Here is a 22,867-nt window from a genome sequence, read left to right as displayed (position 1 = left end):
GCGGCGGCGGGAGGCGCAAGGACCAATGAGCGCGCGCACCGCCCCCAGGGGCGGGGCGTGCAGAGCGGTCCTCCGCCCTCGCGCTTGCCCCCGCCCCTCCCCCCTGGCGCCGGGGCCGCAGTGAGTGAGTGGCACTGGCAGCCTGTCAATCCCTCAGCCCAGCGGCCTTCGAGCCCGGTCCGCGGCAGCTGCTGGCAGGGTGCGTGGCTCCGGCAGTGGCGGCGGCGACTTTTCCCGCCCCATCAATCTGCTGTCCGCCCGGCGCGCGGCCCGCCGGGGCCCTCCATCGGGCTCCGCGCCCCCGCCGCGCCGGCCCGCCCGCTCCTAAACTTTCCTCCTCCGCCCCCCTCGCTCCCCTCAGCCCACCCGCCGGCCTCCTCCTCCGCCGCCGCCCGCCGCCGCCGCTCCCTCCCCCGGGGCCGCCGGGGCTCGGTTCCCGCCCGGCCGAGGCGGTGGAGGCGGCGGCGGCGGCGGCCGAGGGAGGGGAGTGCGCAGGCTGGCGCGGGGGGCGGCGGGCGTCCCGGCAACTCCGCCGGCGCTGAGGAGCAAGTTGAGCGGGGCCGCCCGGCGGGGCGCGCGGCGGCGAGGAGGCGGCGCGGCGGCCGCGTGAGGGCAGCGGGCGCCGCTGCCTCCGCCTCCGCCACCGCCGCGGAGCCCGGCGCTTCCGCCTGCCGCTTCTTCTCAGCCTCGGCAGCGGCGGAAGCCGGAGCCGGGAACCCGTCCGCACCGCCTCAGCCGCGGGCCCCGCCGGCCGGGCCGCCCCCTCCCCGCGCGGGCGGGGAGCGCGCGGCCGCCTCCCCCTCCCCCTCCCCCTCTTTCTTCTCCTCCCTCGTCGCCGCCGCCGCCGCCGCCTCAGCCTTCTCCTCAGCCGCCGCCGCCGCCCGCTCCCGCCCGCGCGCGGCGGGATGGACGATCAATCCAGGATGCTGCAGACTCTGGCCGGGGTGAACCTGGCCGGCCACTCGGTGCAGGGGGGCATGGCCCTGCCGCCTCCCCCGCACGGCCACGAAGGGGCGGACGGCGACGGCAGGAAGCAGGATATCGGCGACATCCTCCACCAGATCATGACCATCACCGACCAGAGCTTGGACGAGGCACAAGCAAAGTTGGTGTCGTCTCATTAAGCATCTTTTGTGTGTGTGCGGGAGCCAGGCCCGCGGCCGAGTCGGGGCCCGGGGCAGGGGCCTCAGCCCCGGGCAGGGAACTTTCTCCGCAAACCAGCGGCCCGCCAGGGCCTCGGGGGACTTGTCCGCGTCCCTGGGCGCGGGCGGGAGTCCGCAAAGTTGCTCTCGGGGCGCGGGCCGGACCAGGCGCCGCGCGGGTTTCGCGGGTTTCTGCCCCCGCCGCCGGCCCTCGGGTCGCCCGACCCCCTCGCGGATTCAAACCTCCCGCCCGGACCCGGTGCACGCCGCCCGGCCAGGGCCCCGGGCCGCAGCTGCGGGAAGTGCAACTTTCTCCTCGGGCCGGGCCCGGCGCCCGGCTCCTTGGCCGCGGGACCTCCGCGCCGGCCGGGCGGCTGCCCCAGCCCCGGCGCGGGGCGCGGGGCGGTTCCCTGACCGGCCGGCGCGGGCGGCCAAGTTCTCGGAGAAGGGAGGGCCGCCCTGCAAACTTTGCCGAGCTGTCACCGCTCGCTGGCCGCGGCCGGCCGGCCGCAGCGCCGGCTCCCCGGCGCGGCGCGGGCGCGGGAGCCCCTCCGCGCCGTCCCCTCCCGCGGGGCGCCGCCTGCCCCGGTGTCGAGGCTCCCCGCGCGGGTTCGCGCCCTGCGGTCGCCGAGGCTGCTGCCTGCCGGGCAGATGGGTTGCGCTTCGTTCGGGCTGGAGCCTGAGCTGCCGGAGCTTGCCGGCTGTCGCTCACCCGTCAACTTGAGTTTCTGCTGACTTGCCAGGGTCCAAAGGAGCTTTCCAAAATTGGGGGCCGGAATTAAATCTTGGGTCTAACTTGAAGGCGCCATATTATTCCATAGGTGATGCTAATACCTTTGTGTTTTGCCATTCTTTAGGAAACATGCCCTAAACTGTCACAGAATGAAACCCGCGCTCTTCAGCGTCCTGTGTGAGATCAAAGAGAAAACAGGTAAGAGTCTGCGCCCCGCAGGCAGTGGGCCTGGAGACCCCCGAGTTGGGGTCGGAGCTACTCCTTCGACTCTCCAGTTGAGAGCTGCTGCTTTTGGGCACCGCCATCTTTGATCATTCTCTCCTTCCCACCTCCTGATCTTGAGAAAAAACTAATAAATCCGGAGTCGATTTCCCAAATCTGTTCCTAGTGTAAAATGAAGTGTAGATGCGGACGGGGCTGGGTCTCAGTCCCCAGGCGGCCGCCCCTGGCTGCAGGCGGGGAGGGGACCGGAGCGCAGCGGCCCTCTCCCGCTCCTTTTGCCTTGTTTGTGTGTCAGTTTTTAAAAGGAGCAACGGGAGCCTGGATGCCAGGGACCGAGTCCCTGGGAGAAGCCTCGCCCGAACTTTGTTTTACTTGGACAACCTTAAGCGTCAGCTCCACAGATGGAAGAATAGATGCTATTGAGCAGACTTCAGTGGCATGTTTGAATTAGTGCTTTAGTTGGGAAGACTACTAAGAATCGGGGAAGGTTAATGATGCGTTTAGGCATATACAATGTATTTCATCTATTAATATTTCTAGTAAATTTTATGCTTGAAGTTGTTACATTGTAAATATGTTTAATATATTTTCTAAAGTAGAAAAAGGTCCACAGATGTAGGTTAAACAATTTTTGAAGTGTTCAAGGCAGGCATTATATTAGAAGACAGCTTTTGCAGAAGTGCTGGAATGAAAAGTACAAGTACATATTAGGTAAATTTCTCACAATTCATTTTAATGTAATTTTCTTGTTAGGCTTTTAAAAATTGAAGATATTTTAGGCTTGAGGTGACAGTTATAAATCATGTGGAATTAGAGATTTAATCTATATGTTTTAATTAATGGTATTATCTACTGTGTATATAGCAAACTAGTACATTAAACAAGCTTTACTTTGATTTTTTTTTTGGGTGGTGTGTGTGTCGGCTATGCCGTATTTAAAGTTGCTATTTTTTATGTTGAGGCAAAGAAGAGAAAGTTAAAGTCTAGGAGGTAGCAATACCATTTAAAAGGTTAAATGTGATTGTGTTTAAATTGAGTCTATAGCACACTGCATGTAATTGTTAGTTGGTAGGAGAGTTATTCTCCTTTTAAACAGATTTTAACTCTATAATGCTATTCTGATCCTAAAAGTAGTTAAGAAAAGATGATGGGTATTGCTGTCTATTAAAATAATGCTAAAACCATATTAACAGTAAATATTAAGAGCCTTAAAGAGGTTTTTTTTCTTCTGCTTTTCATTTATACAGTGTTCATGGTTTCCTAATGTTGAGTGATTCTTTTAAAGATATATTTTCCATTTTGTAAACCACAGGCATGTTAAATTACTAACTTTTATCCTGTGTTGATTTTTAGCTATCTTTAGAAAGCATTGTGATTTGAAATGGTTGGTAATTTTTATCGGACAATAAAATAAGACATTAAGCATCACATCTTAAAGCTTCTTAGTTTGGAAGCCTAGAAATATGTAATTCTCAGTAAATTATGTTGCTTAATGTCCAAGGATTTTCTTGCTATCAGGACTCCACTTCAGTTTCTGCTGACAGCTAAGCACTGGGGTATTGACTATGTTGTGAATATTAAGATTGATTCCACTTTATACGGCATTATATTACTGGGGTGAGGGGATTGATATTTTTTTTCCCTTCACTTTCTTCTCATGATTCGTATTATTATTATTATTATTTTTTTGCCTTTTTAAAGTTTTGGCCTAGACAGCTTAACCAAACCCAGCAAACTGCTTTTCTTGTTTAGACATTTAGCAGTAGGCAGAATTCAATTAGGAAGCATAAGTCCTCTAGTTGCTTATTTGCACAAGACTTAGTTACACCATTCTGAAAGGAAAGTGTAGTCAACCTCATGTCAAAGGTGAGTTAGGAAAAAGAAACAGTCTTTTCAGAGTATGGGATTACTGGCAGAAAGAGCTTTGGTAGGGCTCTTGCTATTTAAGAGGCAAGAGGTAGCTGACAAAGGAAATTTTTGTGTTTGAAAATTGTTTCTGAGGCTTTCAGTGATAACTTGTAAATTAGATCCTCTTTTTGTGCTTTGGCCAGTGGACCCAAGTTTGTACGTTATCTCTTTTGTAAAAAGCCAACAGCCGACAGAGTAAAGGCAGCTGTCTGGGTACAGGCATCTTCCTGCCAGCCTCTCTAAGCTGGAGAGGGATGCGATTTAAGTACCTAATGATTGATAGGGGTGAAGCTCTTTCTCTCCCCACCTTTCTCCCCTATTACCCATAGCTCCACCTCACCTTCCAAAACTAGTCTTAGAAGGAGACAGGGACGCTGCACTCAGAATCCTTGATTTGAAATAAAACAGCTGTGTAGATGTGAGGGTTACCAAAGCAAAGAAAGCAGGGCAGCAAATTTCAGCCCCCCACCGCCCAATCTGTTCCCATAGTCATCCTTTGGAAACATCATGAACTTATAAAATAAGCAGTGTAGAATATATGTATGTAGTATAATGCTTTTTATTTAGATCACTTAATTTAACCTAATAATATACTATCCAAACATTAATTCTCTGTAATCTAGAGAAAGTTTACCTAGTCATTTGTAATAGAAATTGGGAAGATGATATGATGACTCTATTTTGTATAATGAGGAAGGTAGGGAGTTGGTTATCAGGGAGAAAAACCTTTTTATCACTTAAATGGATAATAATGCCATTTCAGTTGTGCTTCTTCAAAAATAAGACAAAATCATTTAAAAAAAAAATTACATGTATTTATAGATTTGCCAGTAGATTTTGAGGTTTCTGATCAGGCCAGTTCTGATACACATAAGGGATTTAGTTTGGAAAACATCTTTTTTCCCTTCTACCAAATATGAAAAGATATTTTTCCCTTCTGACAGATAAATGGGTAATCTACCACAATTATATTATTTTCTTGTGCAGAGGTAGGGAAAGTATACTTTTACTATGAGATGCTTGCTTTTTCTTGAAAATGTAATTTTTTTGTAAAATTCATCATACAATTATTTTTGGGTAGAAAAGTCTGTCATTGTTAAATTATGATATTTATGCATTTTAAAAGCAACAGAAAAGTTACAGTTTTGTAATCATGATGTTTGCGCATTCTAAAGAAAGCAACTAGTGAGATAAATGTGTTAAGATTTTTCTTTTGATTTTTTTTTTTTTAGTCATATTTTATCATCTGTCTCTTATTAAATATCCCTAATGCTATGAGGTCTCCTCATCTACATACTTTTTTTGATGCATTCCCTCACATCTTTTCGGTCATCTTAATCTTGATTGTTGTACTTTCCTTTGTGAAATATTAACATCCTCACAAATCTGTCTTCTTTACAAAGCTCTTAATTGTGACATTTCAAATGAAAGAAATGGTTCTTTTTGAGGGAAAAAAATGTATTTAAAAATTTTTAATGAAAATCCCAACATTTTTGTATATGATCTGAGTCATATTGTGAAAAATGTTGTATATTAAAAAAAAAACACACCACCTTTTTTTTCTTTAAATGGTAGGTTAAAATACTCCATGTTGATAGCTGCCAACCAAATTCTGATTTATTGCTACCACAAACCCTAAATAGCGTTCATTTACTAGTAATGTCTAATGGCATACATGATGGTTTGCCAGATTTGTGGCCTTTGTGAGGCTTATAAGCAGGACTGACTTGGGAAGATCATAAAACTTAATGAACTTCTCTACTGCAGGAGGTGTCCGCAGGGGAAGAGAAAGGCCTGCTTGGCTGGTTGGGCTGGTTGAAATATTTTTTATGTTTAAGGAGAAGAAAATGACTATTAACAATGCTTTACCTTTAAAGGAACCCTCCGTAGAAAGAGTCATAAGAATTTTAGATATCCAAACAGTATCAAGAATGTAGCTTGAGTTTTTATATGTATTTAGATTTATGATTAATATGATTTGAACCTTTTATCTTTACCGCTATAAATGTGACTAGCTTTCAGAGGGACAGAGCACTATTCCCAGTCAACACCTCTCTATTTAATTCTGACCCTAAAGGTTTAGAGACTCACTGGAGCCCTCTTTTTCTGGTCTATTTTCTTTTATTTATGCTTCAGTATTAAAATTTATTTGTTTTTTTTTTCTTTGAACAGTGCCATGTAATTCTTTAATTCCTAGTGTTTAAAAACCAAATATTTCATCACGTGAAAATTTAACAAGAAAGGTGAAAATTATTATATATGAGTCTAAGTATTATTGTATATGTTCTTTTCAGTTATTTTTGCAGTCTTTCCATCATAATTATCATTAGTTTTCCAAAGTTTTCAAAATAAATATACTGTTCCATGCACAATTAATTTTGTATTTTAATGAATATTACGGACAACTTCAAACATAAAACATGTAGATAGAAGAGAAACTTGAATCTCTATGAACTCATCACCTACCATCAGCAGTTAGGAACACTTGGCCAATCTTGTTTTCTTTATAACTACTACTGTTTCACAATTATTTTGAAGCAAATTTTAATGGACTGTTAATGTTTTAAATTTCCGTTTGGTTTTAGACATGGTTTGTTTACATTGGAAATATTAATTGATTAAGCAGGAAAAAAATATAGTCGTATCTTGGAAATATCACACATTATATTGCTTTATCACACATTTTTTCATAAAGCAATTTCAGAATATGTTTTAATCATTTTTTTCTATATTTGTAAATTTATATAACTTATTGAAGCTTTTTAAAGGAGGTTTTTAGGGAGCATGTAAAAGAATGATGTTTTTTAAAACTTTCTTTACTCTTCCTCCCAGCCTCATAAGATAATATAAGTAATATATTTGTAGAAAACCTGGAAAAAAATCCACTACTATGCTAGTTTAGAACGTCTTGATCCAAAGTGTCATCTTAAAAATATAGGGCTGTCTTTCAGCCTTTCCCCCCCTAATAATATAGTGAACCTTCAAGTAATTCTTTCATGCCTGTTTTAGTAAACTTCATTTTATTACAGATTTTTGTAGACTTCACTATGTTATTATATACATTTACATACTTTTATTCCAAATCAGAAGAAGTATATTACAGTAGCAAAGGAAGCCCTGACTTGCTCCAAAGAGCACACTGGGTCATCTACTTTCATAAAATATATACGTACATTTTTCATACTATGATTCTTTTTCTTTTAATTAATTTTGCTTGTACTTTTGGATTTTATTTTGTTAATTTTGTAAAAGGCTACTTCCAAGATATTTAAGTTTAACATTTTATTTGGATTCCTTACATTTTGCTACTTTATGTGGCAAAGTATAGGATGAAGTTATATGAAGTATAGCTATAAAGAATTGAAACTGAGTTTTATGAACCACACCCTAAATCAGTCATCACTTTTATACTCAGACCAATAAATAGTTAACACATCAGCACCAACGCATCAAGTTAAATAAGGATTTTTAGACTATTTTTTCTCTATTTGTGTACATGTGAACATCTTTATATACTTATTTTTTCAATATTGACAGTATGAGAATAATGTTTTATTTGTTTTCTCAGCAGGCTTGTGTTTTAGCCATTCATCAGTGCGATCACTGATTTAGGTAGTAACCAACTAAGAAAGCTTGCACCCCGCCCCCCATGTTGACCTTTCAAGAATTCGCTCTACTTCAGTAGGCCATTTGAGTCTTTAAGTTTGAACAGAGTAAATTACATCACTATGTAGTGTAAATTGGTCAGAGTTTTTCAGACCTTTCTATCAGATTTTTTACAAAGTTATAGAAGTTAAACAAAGTGCTATTACAGCTAAATGATAGTGTCATGTATAACAAATAATAAGTAATGCTTGAGTGAGCCACTGGAAGAATAAGCCTTTTTATGACATCAGACACAGAACATACCTGAAAATAAATTAATCTTTAACACTTGATTCTAATTATCTCTTTTGTAGGCAGAATGGTAACCAGAATCTCTTCTTTATTATTTTTTATGGACATACTCTGTAAACACTGTATGTTTGTAGTTTTAGTTGGTAATGGTAGTTTGCTTTGGTACTAAATTTGAGTATATGCCTAGCAAAAAAATTGGTGTGATAGAATGTGTTAGGTTGAATTGATACAGCATTTTTTTTGATTGACTATATCTATAGGATAGTACCTGATTAAGAATGGAAACAATGAAAAGTAATTATGGATAAAAATAATTGTTAAAAGTTTTGTACTTGTTTTCTTCAAATTAAATGTTTTAAAAATGTTAAGCTGTTTTGAACAATAACCCTTTTAGTGTGATCATATTAATGAGGAATTGGTATTATACATACCTTGTAATCCTTTTAATGCTGATGATTCCTCACAATGTTTAAACTATTATTTGGGAGACTCAACATATGTTATGGCAAAATGATTTTTTGTTTGTTGTGCTTTATGTGATCCATCAGTTTTGAAAACATATTTCTTAGGCATCAGAGTCCAGCAGGTGGCTTTTTACATTAAAAAATTCATAAATTTTAAAATCTCATAAAATTTTATTTCGAATTCAAATTAACTAATTGAGAATGTCAACATTTCCACTGTCTCTATATTAACATTTATAATAGAACAAATGGTTGCATATAGAAATTATCTGCAACATAATCTAAATTAAGATTCTAAACAGGCATTACAGATGCTGGTAACTTTGGCAATTATCATTGTGTTTGGTGAACAGTAGTAAAACAGTGTGCGGTAAAAGTGTTTAGAGAGAGAGGATAAATAAATTGAACAGTTTTGCAATGCAAAGTGGTTTGTGGTGTTTTTGAGGATTTCTTGGCGCTCTCTTAACTGCTATTGTGAGCCTGGAGCAGATTTCCCCATTGCTAATGCCCTAGAAGTATTAATTCACTTTGATATGCTAATTAGAGGGCATTATGCAAGAAATGAGATTAAGTGGCAGCATGAAGCCATTTGCCTGTCAGTAAATTGAGAGCTTTAGCATCAGGAGGAGCTTTGTTTTTTTTTTTTTTTTTAAGTTTCTCTTGGTTTTGCATATAAATAAAATTGATTGAAAGGTCTAGAGAAGCTTCTAGAACATTGGTGGTTTTTTTCCCCCTTGCCTTTGATTATTTAAATGTAATGTTACAGAATTTTTCTGAATATTAATTGACCTAATTGGAGATACTAATATTAAGTTTTCATTGTGCTCTGTCTATATGAAAGTATACTAAGAATTTTGTGTCATCTAGGCTTTTATTTCTAAAGCCTAATTTCAGCAACATGGCTAGTAAACTCTCATCACTTCTTTTCAGAAGTGTAAACTTGCTTGTGTGCTTGTGTACCAGTGTCTTCACTAACCTGAACTTTATGAGAATGTATTAATCACTAGGGAAAGAAGGAAGAAGTTGTTGAATAGGGCTTCAGGAAACTATATTAAATGACCATTAAGATTCTGACTTCAATACTTAAAAGCTGAAACAATTAGAATTAATGGTTAAACTCCGCCCTTTACACAGCCTGTGGAATTTACATTTCAGCATATGTCTGTTGTGTAAGATTATCATATTATTTAATTTTCATGTTGAAGACAAGTTTAATACTTGATTCTGATTTTGAAAACTTTTGTGGTTTAAGCCAACACCTTTGATTTTCTCTCTTATAAAGCAACTATGTGATTTTCTGTATTTTGTGGGGAAATGTATGAATGAATACTCAGACATGAGTGGTGGATGGGGAAGAGGACAGAACTTCTCTGGGCCTGTGGAAAAATTAAGGTTTCTTTAAACATGGAACTTCTTCATGTGTAAGCCATCAATAGAGGTAGAATTGCAAAATGTGGCCTAACTACAGTCCAATGTGGTTAGATAGGAGTGAGTGTGGATAAAACCATCATGAGGCATGGTTCTAGTGTCTAAATTCCAGCACTGTAGCTGTGACTCTAGACCCAATAAACCATAACTTCTCTTCAGAGCCATATGGATTATTTAGTTACCACAGCTGCCATGCATACAGGCTACCAAGACTGGCACCTCCTCCCTGTGTGTGTGTGTGGTGCCTGTTAACATTAATGGCAGTTAGGAATGTGCACACAGAGAGAGGTATGAGAGTGTCTCCTGACACAAAAATCCTGATTACATTTCTCAATGAGGAGGACTTGGTGTACCCATACATTAGCTGCTCTTCTAAATTAAATACTTGGTTACTTTAAATTCTCATTCTTTTCTCAGACTCCCTGAACTAGTTAAATCAATGAATCCTCATTAGTCTGATTACTTGCAAAATTTCATTTAAAACATATGAAGTTATTTTTGGATTGAAATGGGAGCAAAAAACTTTTGAAATTGCATATTATTATTTTTTAAACAAAAAGGTTTTTATAGGCTTTCAGATGTCCTAATAAGCCTTGTAAATAGGCGTTTATAGAGGAATTATTGGGAGGGACTCCTGAAATACTTGAGTGATATTTGAAGGGGGGGAGTCACTGCATTAAAAAAAAATGGCAAGCTTATATGTGCATATTATGTAGACACCTTTACTATTCAGGTGTTCTCAAATGAGAAAGAATTGACTTAGGTGGTCTCACAAGGTTTTCTCCCCCACTTCTTAAACAAAACCAAAACATAAGGATGACGGTAGTTGGAATTCATAGTCTGATATATCATTTTCAGCTTGGAATAGGAGCTAGAACAGGAAATTGATTTTATATTTATTATGAAAGCAAGAACTCTGCCACCAACTGACAGCCATCCATGGTTTAGTCTTGTGATAATTGTTCACAGACATTTCTGCAGTGGGCCCAGATTATTTATAATGTTGATTGGGAATGTTGGTCCATTAAAAGGTATGTGTATAATGAATATCTTTAATTAAACCAAGTAATATCAGAATATTTTATTTTTCTTTTAAATTGGATCTTGTGTATAGGATTAACTGTCAGTACTGGTAAGAACAAGTTACAGTAGATTGTACAATGATTTCTCTGGGTTCATGGATGTATTTATTACCATTTTTGAACAAATTATACTTACATGAAAAGTTGTGTTTGAAATGATTGTGTGCTAGATAAGGCGATACATTACAGGAATGGTTGAGTTTATGGAGCTTTATGTAGAGATTTTCTCAGAAATTATAGCACAGGGCTGTCACTATAAAATCCAGTGATACAGTTGGTAATAACATACAGTGAAGATATTTTTAGATTTTCACTTGTTATTCAAATAAGTGAGAACCCTCTAGTTTTTCTCATCATATTTCTTTGTTGGAATAAGTAAAGGGAAAAAATGAAGGAAATTCTTTTAACTGTGTATGGGCTGTAGGTGTTTGACTAGTCTGAATTTCTCTTGCTTACCACTTGTTAGAGCAGTGATGTGATATTGAAGGTATTTTTAGGGACTTATTGACTTCTTTGTTCTTGACCTTTTGACTTTGATCAAGTATAGAAACAGTATGCCTGGCAATGAAATGATGCACTCTAAACATAAATTCTATTCTGTCAATGTACTACATGAATTAATTTTGATTTACCTAAATTTATGACCTTTTGCGTTCAATAAAGGAAATATTTCTTCCTTTCAGTATAATTAGTCTAAACTATTTCTAACATTAAACCAATTCTTTTTTGACTAATTATCATTATGACTTTTTAATTACTGTGCTTATGTCACTTTTAAATTTCTAATATTTAACAAAATGTTGGCTTGATATCTAATAGTGTTTTCCAAACAATAATCAGTTAAAGCTTATACTTAGTTGACTGCTTGCTGTTCAGTGAGTTATTTTAGAAATACAAACTTTTCTTTCCAATTAAAAAAGTAAATGTCAGCATTGTAATGTGAGAAAAAGGATATGTTATTCTCATCAAGTTTTCCCTTTTGATTTTAAATGTTAGAATTGATGGCCATGCCATAGAATTTCTGAACCTATTCATCTTTAAGCAATTACAATTTCTGTGTGGAAAGGCAAGGCTCTCCCTTCCAGAATATTCCATTCATTTAATGATAAAATAAAAAGTAGTATTTACTGAACACCATCTCTGTGCCAGGCTTTGTGCAAGGTGCTTTACACGTGAAAAAATCCCTAAAAACAGTTTCCACTTGGAAATATAAAAAATAGTACACATATTTTTTTGGGGGAAAAATTTATATTTTATATGTATATATTATGCAGATGACATAATATTTCCTAAACTTGCAGTAACCCTCCAAAGTAGGTATTTTATTCTCAATTTGGGGATAAGTAAACTGACACTTAGAGAGAAGTTAGGTAATTTACTTATGGCACTGTGAGTGGCAACCCAGGCTATCCTTGCTCCAGGTGGTTGCAGAATCTCTTAGCTTGGGCCAAGAAAGTAGTGGAAATTGAAGATGCAAAGAAGATGGCAAAACCCAAGCTTAAAAAAATGTGGCTAGGTCCAAAGTGACACTGAGGGCAACAGAGCTGTGGTCAGCACTAGTGTAAATATTTGTAGACAACCATGTTTTACAGACTTCAGTTTAATGGCAAAAATCTACCCTAAATGCCTCAGTAAATATATGCTGGAGAACAGAAGCCTATTCACTGAAGAAACAATTGACTTTAGCTTCTCTGTTGTTAAAGTGGCCTCTAGTGATGGTGCTGCAGTGACTAGATAGAGCAGAGGAGAATGGCTTCCTCCTGGCTGGTGGGCTGGCAGTTTCACTGGCACTGCCAAATGTACTTCCTATTTGTTGTGCAAGGGAATTGGAACAGTGAGGCATTTATCATATCATCCCTTACTCCTCATGCAAGCAAAAAAGGAGAAGTTGTCAATGAAAGAAAAAGAACTGTAATCGCACATTTACATATGCTTCTAATTGTTGATTTGGGGATTTTCTATGAATATAGCTTTACAAAACAGATGCTGTTTAAGAAAAGGGGGAACATAATTTTGTGGGCAATGAATTAAGTGTTTTTGTGGCCCTCTCATCCGTAGCTAGGAGCAGTTTGTGGACCGCGTCTGTGAACGCGGCTCATAATTGTTTTTCACACATAAGTTATGCAAATGAGCTTTTATGGCAACTGGCATAACAATTAGCATCCTCCAGCAATATTTTAGCAGGTTAATTGCAAAATTTCTAAATTGTACATCTGACTTGTTAATTAGGCATGACAGAGGTGGTAAAATAGTTATCTTCAGGCAGTGGCAGCCAGGAGCTGCTTGAAATGCAAAGAGCAAGGATTGATTGGATTTGAGGGTTACAATTGTGGGAGCACTGCTGTTGTCAAGTGCCGCTGAGCAGCTCTGCTCTATCAGTTGCCTCAGAGCAAGAACCACGTAGTTGCTGCTAGTATCCTGCCATTTATGAATCTGCTTTATTTAACTATACAACTTTCCACTTCCAACCTGTACAACTGTTTATTTCATGCCGTTTGTTCTGATTGGGATCATTGTGATGAGAGGGGCAACACAAAAGAAATTACTTTGTGCTCGAATTTCAAGACCCTGGAAGTTTACTTTCTGTTTTTTCACTTCAAAAAAAGGAAAAAGCAGATACAAATTCCCTCTAAATTTCAGTTCTGGAGGCTTTAAATGTGACAGTTCGCTTTTAAATATTAACTCTTAAACATTGTTTTCTTTTGTGCTTCATGGGTTCATTGCAGGAAAACACTATTATCTGTATTTTAGTCCTAATTCTTCTTTAGGTATAGGAGAAGAAAATAATTCAATGTGAGTGTTGCATAGAGTGAACAAGTTCATTTTGTGGAATTTAGAAAATAATTTTCAGCATAGCATATGATTGTGATGTATAACGCTAGAATTTTTCTATGTACAGTATATTTTTAAAAACTTTTTTCAAAATTGATTTTATTTAGATTTCTGTGGTCTATTTCATAGTTTTAATTGGATGGTAACAATATTTAGTAAACATAAACATTAGTGAACCGAGTGGATGGCACATGTGTATCTGTTTGTGCCAAAATGAACCATGCTTTTTGTGTTTAAATTAGGCTAATTACATTTTTCTGTGCATAGAGTGCCTACAAGGTACACGGAATATGAAGTTAAGCATGTGTGAAATTTGATGTCACCTTTGAATTCACATATATTCTTTTGATTAAGCCACATTGTGTTTAATGCTGAAATGTTATATTTTCATTTAAAAAGTAAATGTTCTACATGTGCAGCTGTACCAATATTTTACATTTTCTTGTGACATGTGTATATGGAGGAAGTGCCATTTATGATATGTTGTCATCAATAATTTTGTCACTGAGAATAAAAGGCTTTAAACTCATCCACCCACTGGAACGTTTTATCATATTTATTTTAAGAGATATGAAATTAGTGAACAATTGAGCTCTTTATATATAGGAGATGCAAATGTAAATGAATACTTACCATTAATGAAGTGCAACATAAATATCTCAGTGCCAATAAATTATACATAGCAATAGTGTATTCTATAGAGATTTAATAAATAGTTTCTTTTCCTAGATCCTTTAGCTACATTATTATGGTCTAATTTACAGCCAGTGGAGATATTAAATATTGGTTAACTTTTTAGAATGATCTATTGAATTTGAAAATATTGTATTTTGAGTAAGAGTAAAATATCGTTCCAAATCATTACATTTACTGATTAAATGCTCACAGATTTTTATTCATCACTGTATTCAACAATTCAAGCAAGAGTTTACTACAGTAATGCTTCAGTGGATAATATTTGGAATAGAGTAACCATTTTAATGAGGTTCATCGAGAGAGATTCAGCAGGGAGCATTTCAGGTGTATTATGGCTTTTGTCTTGTCATGATGCACGTCTCTATAGCATTAGAGAAAAAGCTACAGAGAGGCCCACTCATCTCAGTTTAAAAAAATTTAAAAAGCCAAAACAATAACCAAAAACCACCTTTTAAGTAAAGTCTGAGCAGAAAGGTTGTAAGTATAGGCAGCACTGCCTGTTTTTAGGAAACTTGATAAGTAAATATCATTTCTGTAGGTTAAATTTCCATCACATTTTTAACTGTCCTAATATTGATCACTCTATAGAGGGATGAGACTGAAGTCTGGTAGTTATTAGTATAAAGAGGGTCAGCTGCAGAGACTGGTACGGAGCAGAGGCTCTCATGGTAATGATGCTGCTATTTATAGATCCCAATTTCATTAGTTGCAGAGTTTCAAGGAAGAGATTTTCTCTAGGGGAAATGGATACTTGAAGTTCATTTTCTTCCTCACATTAAGGCAGAAACGTGAACAACCTTCAGTATAGGACATACGATTACAGTATTTTTACAGGAAGAGTTTATTCCCTCACTATATTTGCAACAGTAAATGTAAATTTAAAACATAATGTAGGAATTCAGAAATGTTAGTTGCCATTCTGGCTGAGTGCTGCTTTACGTACATTGTTTTATTATCCTTTTTTTTTTCTTGTAAAAATTTACATTTTTAGAAACTGTGTGAAGCTGAGTACAACCATAACTGTATTCCTTTTCTTTAGAATACTGTAAGGCTCGCAAAGGAGTTAATTGATTGTTTCCCCCAATAAATGCAGCTCACCCGCAATGTATGTGTTATCTGTATGTATTTGTAAAATAGATAATTGTGCTTTCCTTCTTGAATTCTTGACATTTGAGTTATTTTTTTTCCCTTTAAGAGAATATTTACTTAGTTAGTATTCACTTAATTAGAACTGACTGTTTAATGTTTTCTGGGAGGGTATTTATGGTATTTTCTTTGCTATATTTGCATTCCAGAAATTAAGTCCCCCTGCCATTATTCGGCGAGCCTTTCATACATTAGAATGATGAATTGAAAGCAGAAATGGGAAAAAGACTGCAATGCAATGAAAATTTAATCAGCGTCTTCTGCTGCTTTAATAAGGCAAATAATTCTTATTGGCCGCTGTGTTAAGGTTTCTAATATTTAATTCATAACAAACCTTGCATTATTCTGCAGTAGCATCGACAGCTCCACTTTGCTGCCTGCCAACAGGCAACCATAAAAACTTAAAAGCAGATGTAAATGTCTAAAACAAGGAGAATGATTAGATCTAAAGCGGTCAAAAAAATCAACAATATTGTGAAAGAGTTTGATGGATCTCTATATTTAGTGATGCAAAAATGATATTAATTAAACTCACTTGAGCAGATTTTTTTTTGGACTTGAAGGTAACCTTTTACAAAGCATAGCCTTTAGTGCCTTACCAAAGACTCCAAAAGAAAGCACATGTCAATATAGTGTTGATGATAAGCTTCTTTAAACTGGATACAAACTCCCCCTTTAATACTAAAAGTATCTGGTTTATACTGAATTCTCTTAGCAAATGCAGTGCTAAAATTGAGCTAATGGAATAAAATGTTTTATCTTCAATTAACCCAGTTTGAGAAAAGCAATAGCTTTCATAGCCCTGCTAATTTTTGTTTAAAATGCCTTAAAAAAATTGTTACAGGATTAAAGGGAATATATGTTTTTATTTCCTAACTTGAATTTTATGAATCTGTAAATAATAGTATTCCTCTTTCTATATTACCATCTAGATTTTCCAACTCTCCTGTGTTAGGTTGTGTTGGGCACTAAATTTGAACCTGAAGAAATGAACAAAAAGATAGTTACTGATTACATGTAAGAAGTCTGAATCATGCAAAAGGATGTGGAGAAGAGTATTTCTATAGTGTGAAGCCAGAGAAAATGGCAACCTGCCAAAGCTAGGTGCAAGCTCTTGTTACATGGAAGGGTTGGGCCTATTCTCATTTCTTCTTGAAATGGCTTAATTGGTGTCAGCACCCCAGGGATAAAGGCCTCTAACACTGAAATCCACACGATTCACCCTGTCTCTGCTCAGTGTAGGGAAACTGGTAACAACTGGTGGTGAATGAGGAGTGAACGGTGCTGTAACAATACTCGATGATGTTTGGGATGACAGAAATTAATACGCACTTGCTTGAAGAAAGCAATGATTAATGGCAGTGAGCACGGGAATGCTGTCCCTTCTTTTACTCCACTTTGATGGGGATTGAAAAGCAAAAGGCTGTTTTCATTCTCTGTAGAAAGCAGAGGTCACACAGAGTACATTATAGCAATTTTTCCTCTCTAGTTTTTTTATTTCATAAATATTATGATAAACATAGATTAGATAGATATTTTTAAATGAAAGCTTAAAAGGATATTTTATGTCACTTAAATATTATTGTTTATGTGTAAATAAATCACACATTCTTTTCACTTGTTAGATCATTTCCCTTCATGTCAGAATAATTAGTGTAATTAGGAATTTAAAAAGTCCACAAACATGCAGTTGTATTAATGCTGTTTACCATTATGTAACTGGAATCAAAAGGACTTAGTTTTTTAAAGACTTCTAGGACAGCATGGGGACAGGAATGTTGCAGGGGCTTTCACCTTTATTTTGCTCTCCCCTGGTTTTTCTGTGAATGTTTGACGTAAATATATTTTGCAAGGTACTTGCACTTGTCAGCAGCTTTCTTAGCCATTTGATAAAGATTCTTTATTCTACAAGAAAGCCTGAAATAACAGAACTGTACTTTGGATAATGAATTCTTCATCTGTGGAGAACTTTAAAACAAAGTACAGTGTTGGCATTTTTTTCTTTTGAGTGAGAAGGCAGATATATCTTTTGGATCCGACAGGAAGACATAAATTAATAGAGTTCTGGAGTTCAGTTTCTCATTAATAATCCATTTTGTCATGGTTCTTGGCATTGTCAGCCTAGTAGCTGGTTCATATTTTGCTGAAGGATAAAAGCAGATTATGTCTTAAGGTACAAAGCACGAATAAAGAGTTTATCCCCTTTTGGGGGAACTACATGCTATGAGAAAAATACACTTTTGCAAAAAGTTTCAAATTTTAGTTAGAAATACACTACATTTTTCATAGGTAAAGCTTTTATTTTAACATCTGAAATGGTTCTTGAAACCTCAGGATATTAGAGTTTTAGATCATTGCTTTTGCTGATTATTTGCAAAGGTTTGTTTTTCAGGAACAATTATGGTAGACTTAAGCCTATTTTTATAACTCTATATGTTAGGATATAATTATAGTTCAAAAAGAAATTTAGAAAAGTCACTATTCCTCTCTTTGCACTGGTAGTTCTAGATAGTTGATTACCTCTGCCTAGTCTCTCAGGCATAGGATCCTTGACAGCTACTGTGAAGGCTGCAGAGTTTTTAACCATCTAAAAATTCAATCAATAAAATAGAAGTCTTATTTCTAATTTGATATCCTATAATTAACCTTTTTATGGAGGCTCTAGTAACGATTATTTATAGACATTGAACCCAGACACAGATTCTCATAGATGGCATCATTTACAGTTGTTTGTATTTTAAAGAAATTAGTTCTTGTAAAAATTGAAATACCACACTCTCCCTGATAGTTCCTAGAATGGTCACTGGTGAACTGAGATCCCACATTATTTAAGGGTGGAAAATGAGTTGAAGGGAAATGAGTATAAAATAACATTAGAGTTTTTTCATGCATTTAAGAATTTTTATTGTTAGTGTGTTATTTGTATTGCACATCTTTTACAGGCACATTCTTAGAAGAATACAACTGAAAAATATGTTTAGTCTTTAAAATTTGGGACTTGTGCTACCATTTCCAATTATTCCAACTTTTTTCTCTTTGTTTATTTTTAAACTTCTAAGTAATACATGTGAGATGTGCAAAGTCATAACTCTAGAGTTGATTATTGAGGTAACCAGCTATGAGAAAAAAAGAAGGGTCTATCTGAGTTATAAGATAATGGAAGGAGTATTAAATTATGACCTAATGGGGAAAATTGTGGGAGATTTACTTATCTCTACTTAGATTGGCTTATTCTTATAAATTAAAAATCTTGATGTTTTCAAGGTCATTAAAGTTCATCATTGGATAAAATTAATACTGATAAGTTAATACTGACAGTGGTATGATACAAAGATTCATTTAGGAATGGATGGACTTTTTTTTTTTTTAGTTTTTATTCTCTAGGACGTTATAAGCTACTGGAGGGCAGGGACTCTCTCTCTCTCTCTCTCTCTCTCTCTCTCTCTCTCTCTCTCTCAGCATGCATAATGTGCTCAGTAACTTATTTTTTTAAAATTTTTTTTTAATTGATTTATATATATATATTTAGAGAGAGAGAGAAACATCAATCGGCTGCCTCCCGCATGCCCCCTAACTGGGCATTGAGCCTGCAACCCGGCCCTGTGCCCTGACCGGGAATTGAATTGGGATCTCTCAGTCCATGGGACATTGCTCAATCCACTAAGCCACGCCAGTCAGGCTCAATAACTTATTTTTAAATAAATTAGTAAATTTTGTCTGCATATGTTATGTTATCTGATGTATAGCTGCTGAGTATATTAAATCTGATACTGCATTCTTCTAATCCTTTATATTCAGATTTATCTTAATTGTGATAACTATATATAATATAAGAAAACTGCCATAGCTACTTACCTAGATCTTTTTATTTATTTATTTTTTATCCTCACCGGAGGACATTTTTTTCCCATTTTTTGTTCAGATAGAGCAGGAGGGAGAGAGAGAGAAACATCAATGTGAAAGGGACACATCGAGTGGTTGCCACCCACACGACCCAACCAGGGCTAGGGACAAACTGCAACCGAGGTACTTGCCCCTAGTGGGAACCGAACCCGGGTCTCTCTGTACCGCAGGCCGACGCTCTAACCGCCGAGCCAAACTGGCCAGGGCTACCTAGATCTTAAGTAACTTATATGCAAATTATATGTAAAAGTAATTTGTATCTTTTACTTCTCCCATTACTATCATTGATGATAATATTTATGCTAAAAAGAGAAAAATCAATGGTGAAGCTCCTGTTAACATGCTTGGGCTGAATATTCATCTTTGAAGTTTTCACTTTATAATAAGGTATGATAATAAGCAATCTGTTTTACAGGTAGGCAATATTTGAATGTTTCCAAATAGTAGTTTTGAATTATGATGATTTAAGACTTGTTTCTCTATAGAGTTGGGAAGGACATTGTTTTAGTACATTATAGTAAAATTTTAGAGTAGATTTTGACAAGACATTTTGCTAACAGAATATTTTGTTCATTTTGACTCAAGTTTTTCTGTCATAATGATTTATTTATATTCATTTTAGACTGTATAGTTTCATAGCTGAGTTTTCTATAAAAAGGTACAAAAGTCTGTTTAAGTTAATAATAAATTAAATAATTATCTTCAAAGGTGACAGATTGGTCACATATATTTCACTATCCAAAGATTAACCTAAGATTGGTTTAAATGCACTGTGATTATGAGTTACTGAAATGAATGCTAGTTTTAAATTTAGCATGATTGGGGACACAGAATATAGTAAGGTATCATTTACTTAATTGCTCTAGTTTTTTGCCCCTTTGGACTTAGTTTTAATTACATAACTTATCTGCATTACAGTCATTATTGAATTGTTTATTTTCTATTTTGAACCAGCCACTGATCTGTTGATGTTCATCAGGTGGAAAAATCTTGGGAAATTATATTTTGTATTCACTTGTTTTGTTGACTATGACCCTTAAGGCAATTTTAAATAGAAAAAATACTGCTAAATATTTGTAATGAAAACCCATTGGAAGTAATTTTGCCATGGGTTTTCTCAGTTTCAGCACCAAAGACCATTTCAAGTGACTAGTAAATTTGGTGAATACTAAATGATGAATTAGATAGTAGCTCTGTGGTTAGGTATATGTCGAAATCTCATTTGCTTAGTAATAAATTAATTGCCAAATAATTTTGCTGCTTGACAATCATTAAACATGGAAAGCTTACAATTGTTATTAGTTAGAAAAAAATTTTTTTTCTTTATTGATTTTTAGGGAGAAAGGAAGGGAGAGAGAGAGAGAAACATCAATGAGCGAGAACATTGATTGGCCACCTCCTGCATGCCCCCCACTGGGGATTTGGCCTACAACCTGGGCAAGTGCCCTGACTGGGAATCAAACTAGTAACCTCTTGGTGCATGGTTCATTGCTCAACCACTGAGCCACACTAGCTGGACAAACGTACAATTATTTAATTGATACATATTTTATTCCTATTTTGTCCTTATTCTTAAGAAGTCATGTAATTTAAATATCATTTATTCTTTCTGATAGTTAATAGGTCTGTTTATATTTGCCTCACAAGTACATATACTTGTGGTACTCCAGAAAGCTGTAGGGCAGGAAGTTTTTTTCTTTTCTTTTCTTTACTGATTGTTTTAGAGAGAGAGGAAGAGGGAGAGAAGATAGAAACATCAATGAGTGAGAACATGGATTGGCCGCCTATGACATGCCCTCCACTGGGGATTTGGCCCACAACCTGGGCATGTGCCCTGACTGGAATCGAACCAGAAATCTCTTGGTTCATGAGTCAATGCTCAACCACTGGGCCACACTGGCTGAGCAAGCAGGTACTTTTTAATTTTTTTTTTGATTATAGTTTCCTTTGTGAATATGATTACAGCAATGGATCCACTGGCCACTTCCTAGAAAAAGATACATACTTACAGAACTTTGAATACAATTGCAGGGAGTTTATAGACCTGATGAAATTTGTTCATAGATCCCTCATGGCCCTTAGTTTAAGAACTGCTTTTGGCCTTGGCCGGTTTGGCTCAGCGGTTAGAGGGTCGGCCTGTGGTCCAGAGAGACCCGGGTTCGGTTCCCACTAAGGGTGCGTACCTCAGTTGCAGTTTGTCCCTGGCCCTCATTGGTCGTGTGGGTGGCAGCCAGATGATGTGTCTCTTTCACGTTGATGTTTCTCTCTCTCTTTCCCCCTCTCTCCTCCCCACTGTATCTGAAGATAAATGCAAAAATGTCCTCAAGTGAGGATAAAAAAAAACAAAAAAAAACTGCTTTTGTAGAGATAAACTTTTTTTTTAAAATCACATTTTGTCCCAATTTGTAACTGCCATCCACTTTATTCTAGGAGGCCTAATGGATTAACTTTCTTACCAGTGGTTCTACAAACACTAAGAGTACCAGAGTACTGGCTATATTGAGTGAAGAGGATCAGGAAAATGGAATAGAACAACTATGGAAGGGAAGAGAAAGCTAGCCGTGAGACTCAGGTGCTGGTAGACCTGGAAGAAAAGGACAGGGAGTTAGAAGAGTGAAACCTGAAATTTGGAACATGAGTTGTTGAAGTACTTATTTGGTAATTAGCATAAGTTGACTTGTAATAAATAAAAAGTATTGGTTTACAGTACAGATGTAGTATAAGCTCCTTGTGAGGGAGGGCATTAGACTTATTGGCAAATCTTTTGTTTCCTGGTGCTTTATAGGGATTCATGTTTTGCTACGTGGTAGAATTTCTTTAACATATGTGAAGTCCTTGTATATATAATAAATTAAGTAGATGATTTCTTGGATAGGAAACTGCATTTAATATGTCAGATGTTCCTATATGGAGACTTTTTTCTTTATTTTTTTATCCTCACCCGAGGACATTTTTTCCAATTTTTGTTCAGATAGAGTAGGAGGGAGAGCAAGGAAGAGAGAGAGAGAAACATCGATGTGAACTGGACACATCCAGTGTTTGCCACCCCCACGACCCAACCAGGGCCAGGGACAAACTGCAACTGAGGTATGTGCCCTTAGCGGGAACCTAACCTGGGTCTCTCTGGACCACACGATCCCTGAGCCAAACCAGCTAGGGCCTATATGGAGACTTTTGAGGAAACTATCTATGAAAGTGATTCTTCATCTTTTTGATCTGGGACCTCCTTACACTTTTATTTTTTTTAATATTTTTTTTTAATCCTCATCTGAGGATATATATTTTTTTTATCTGCAGATAGAGTGGGAGGGAGATAGAAGGAGAAAGGGAGAGAGAGAGAGAGAGAAACATTGACGTGAGAGGGACACATTGACTGGTTGCTTCCTGCCTGACCCTGACCAGGGCCGGGGACAA

The 22,867-nt window shown here is 37.9% G+C and overlaps 1 protein-coding gene across 3 annotated transcripts in view; it reads left to right on the top strand.

Moving 5' to 3' along the window:
* Nucleotides 1-792: 792 nt before the first annotated feature.
* PBX3 (PBX homeobox 3) overlaps nt 793-22,867 on the top strand; it is a 227,984-nt gene continuing 205,909 nt past the window's right edge. Inside the window, exons 1-2 of one of the 3 annotated variants that reach the window (XM_036261567.1) lie at nt 793-1,105; nt 2,000-2,073. In XM_036261567.1, the coding sequence (XP_036117460.1) occupies nt 906-1,105; nt 2,000-2,073 (274 nt within the window). In that variant the 5' untranslated portion in view covers nt 793-905. The remainder of the gene's footprint in view (nt 1,106-1,999; nt 2,074-22,867) is intronic. The other 2 variants (XM_036261569.1, XM_036261566.1) reach the window with 2 other exon arrangements.

The sequence above is a fragment of the Molossus molossus genome, unplaced genomic scaffold, assembly GCF_014108415.1.
Source record: "Molossus molossus isolate mMolMol1 unplaced genomic scaffold, mMolMol1.p scaffold_m16_p_14, whole genome shotgun sequence".
Taxonomy (NCBI): Eukaryota; Metazoa; Chordata; class Mammalia; order Chiroptera; family Molossidae; genus Molossus; species Molossus molossus.
The sequence above is the reverse complement of the archived record's forward strand: the minus strand, read 5'-3'. Positions and strand labels throughout refer to the sequence as shown.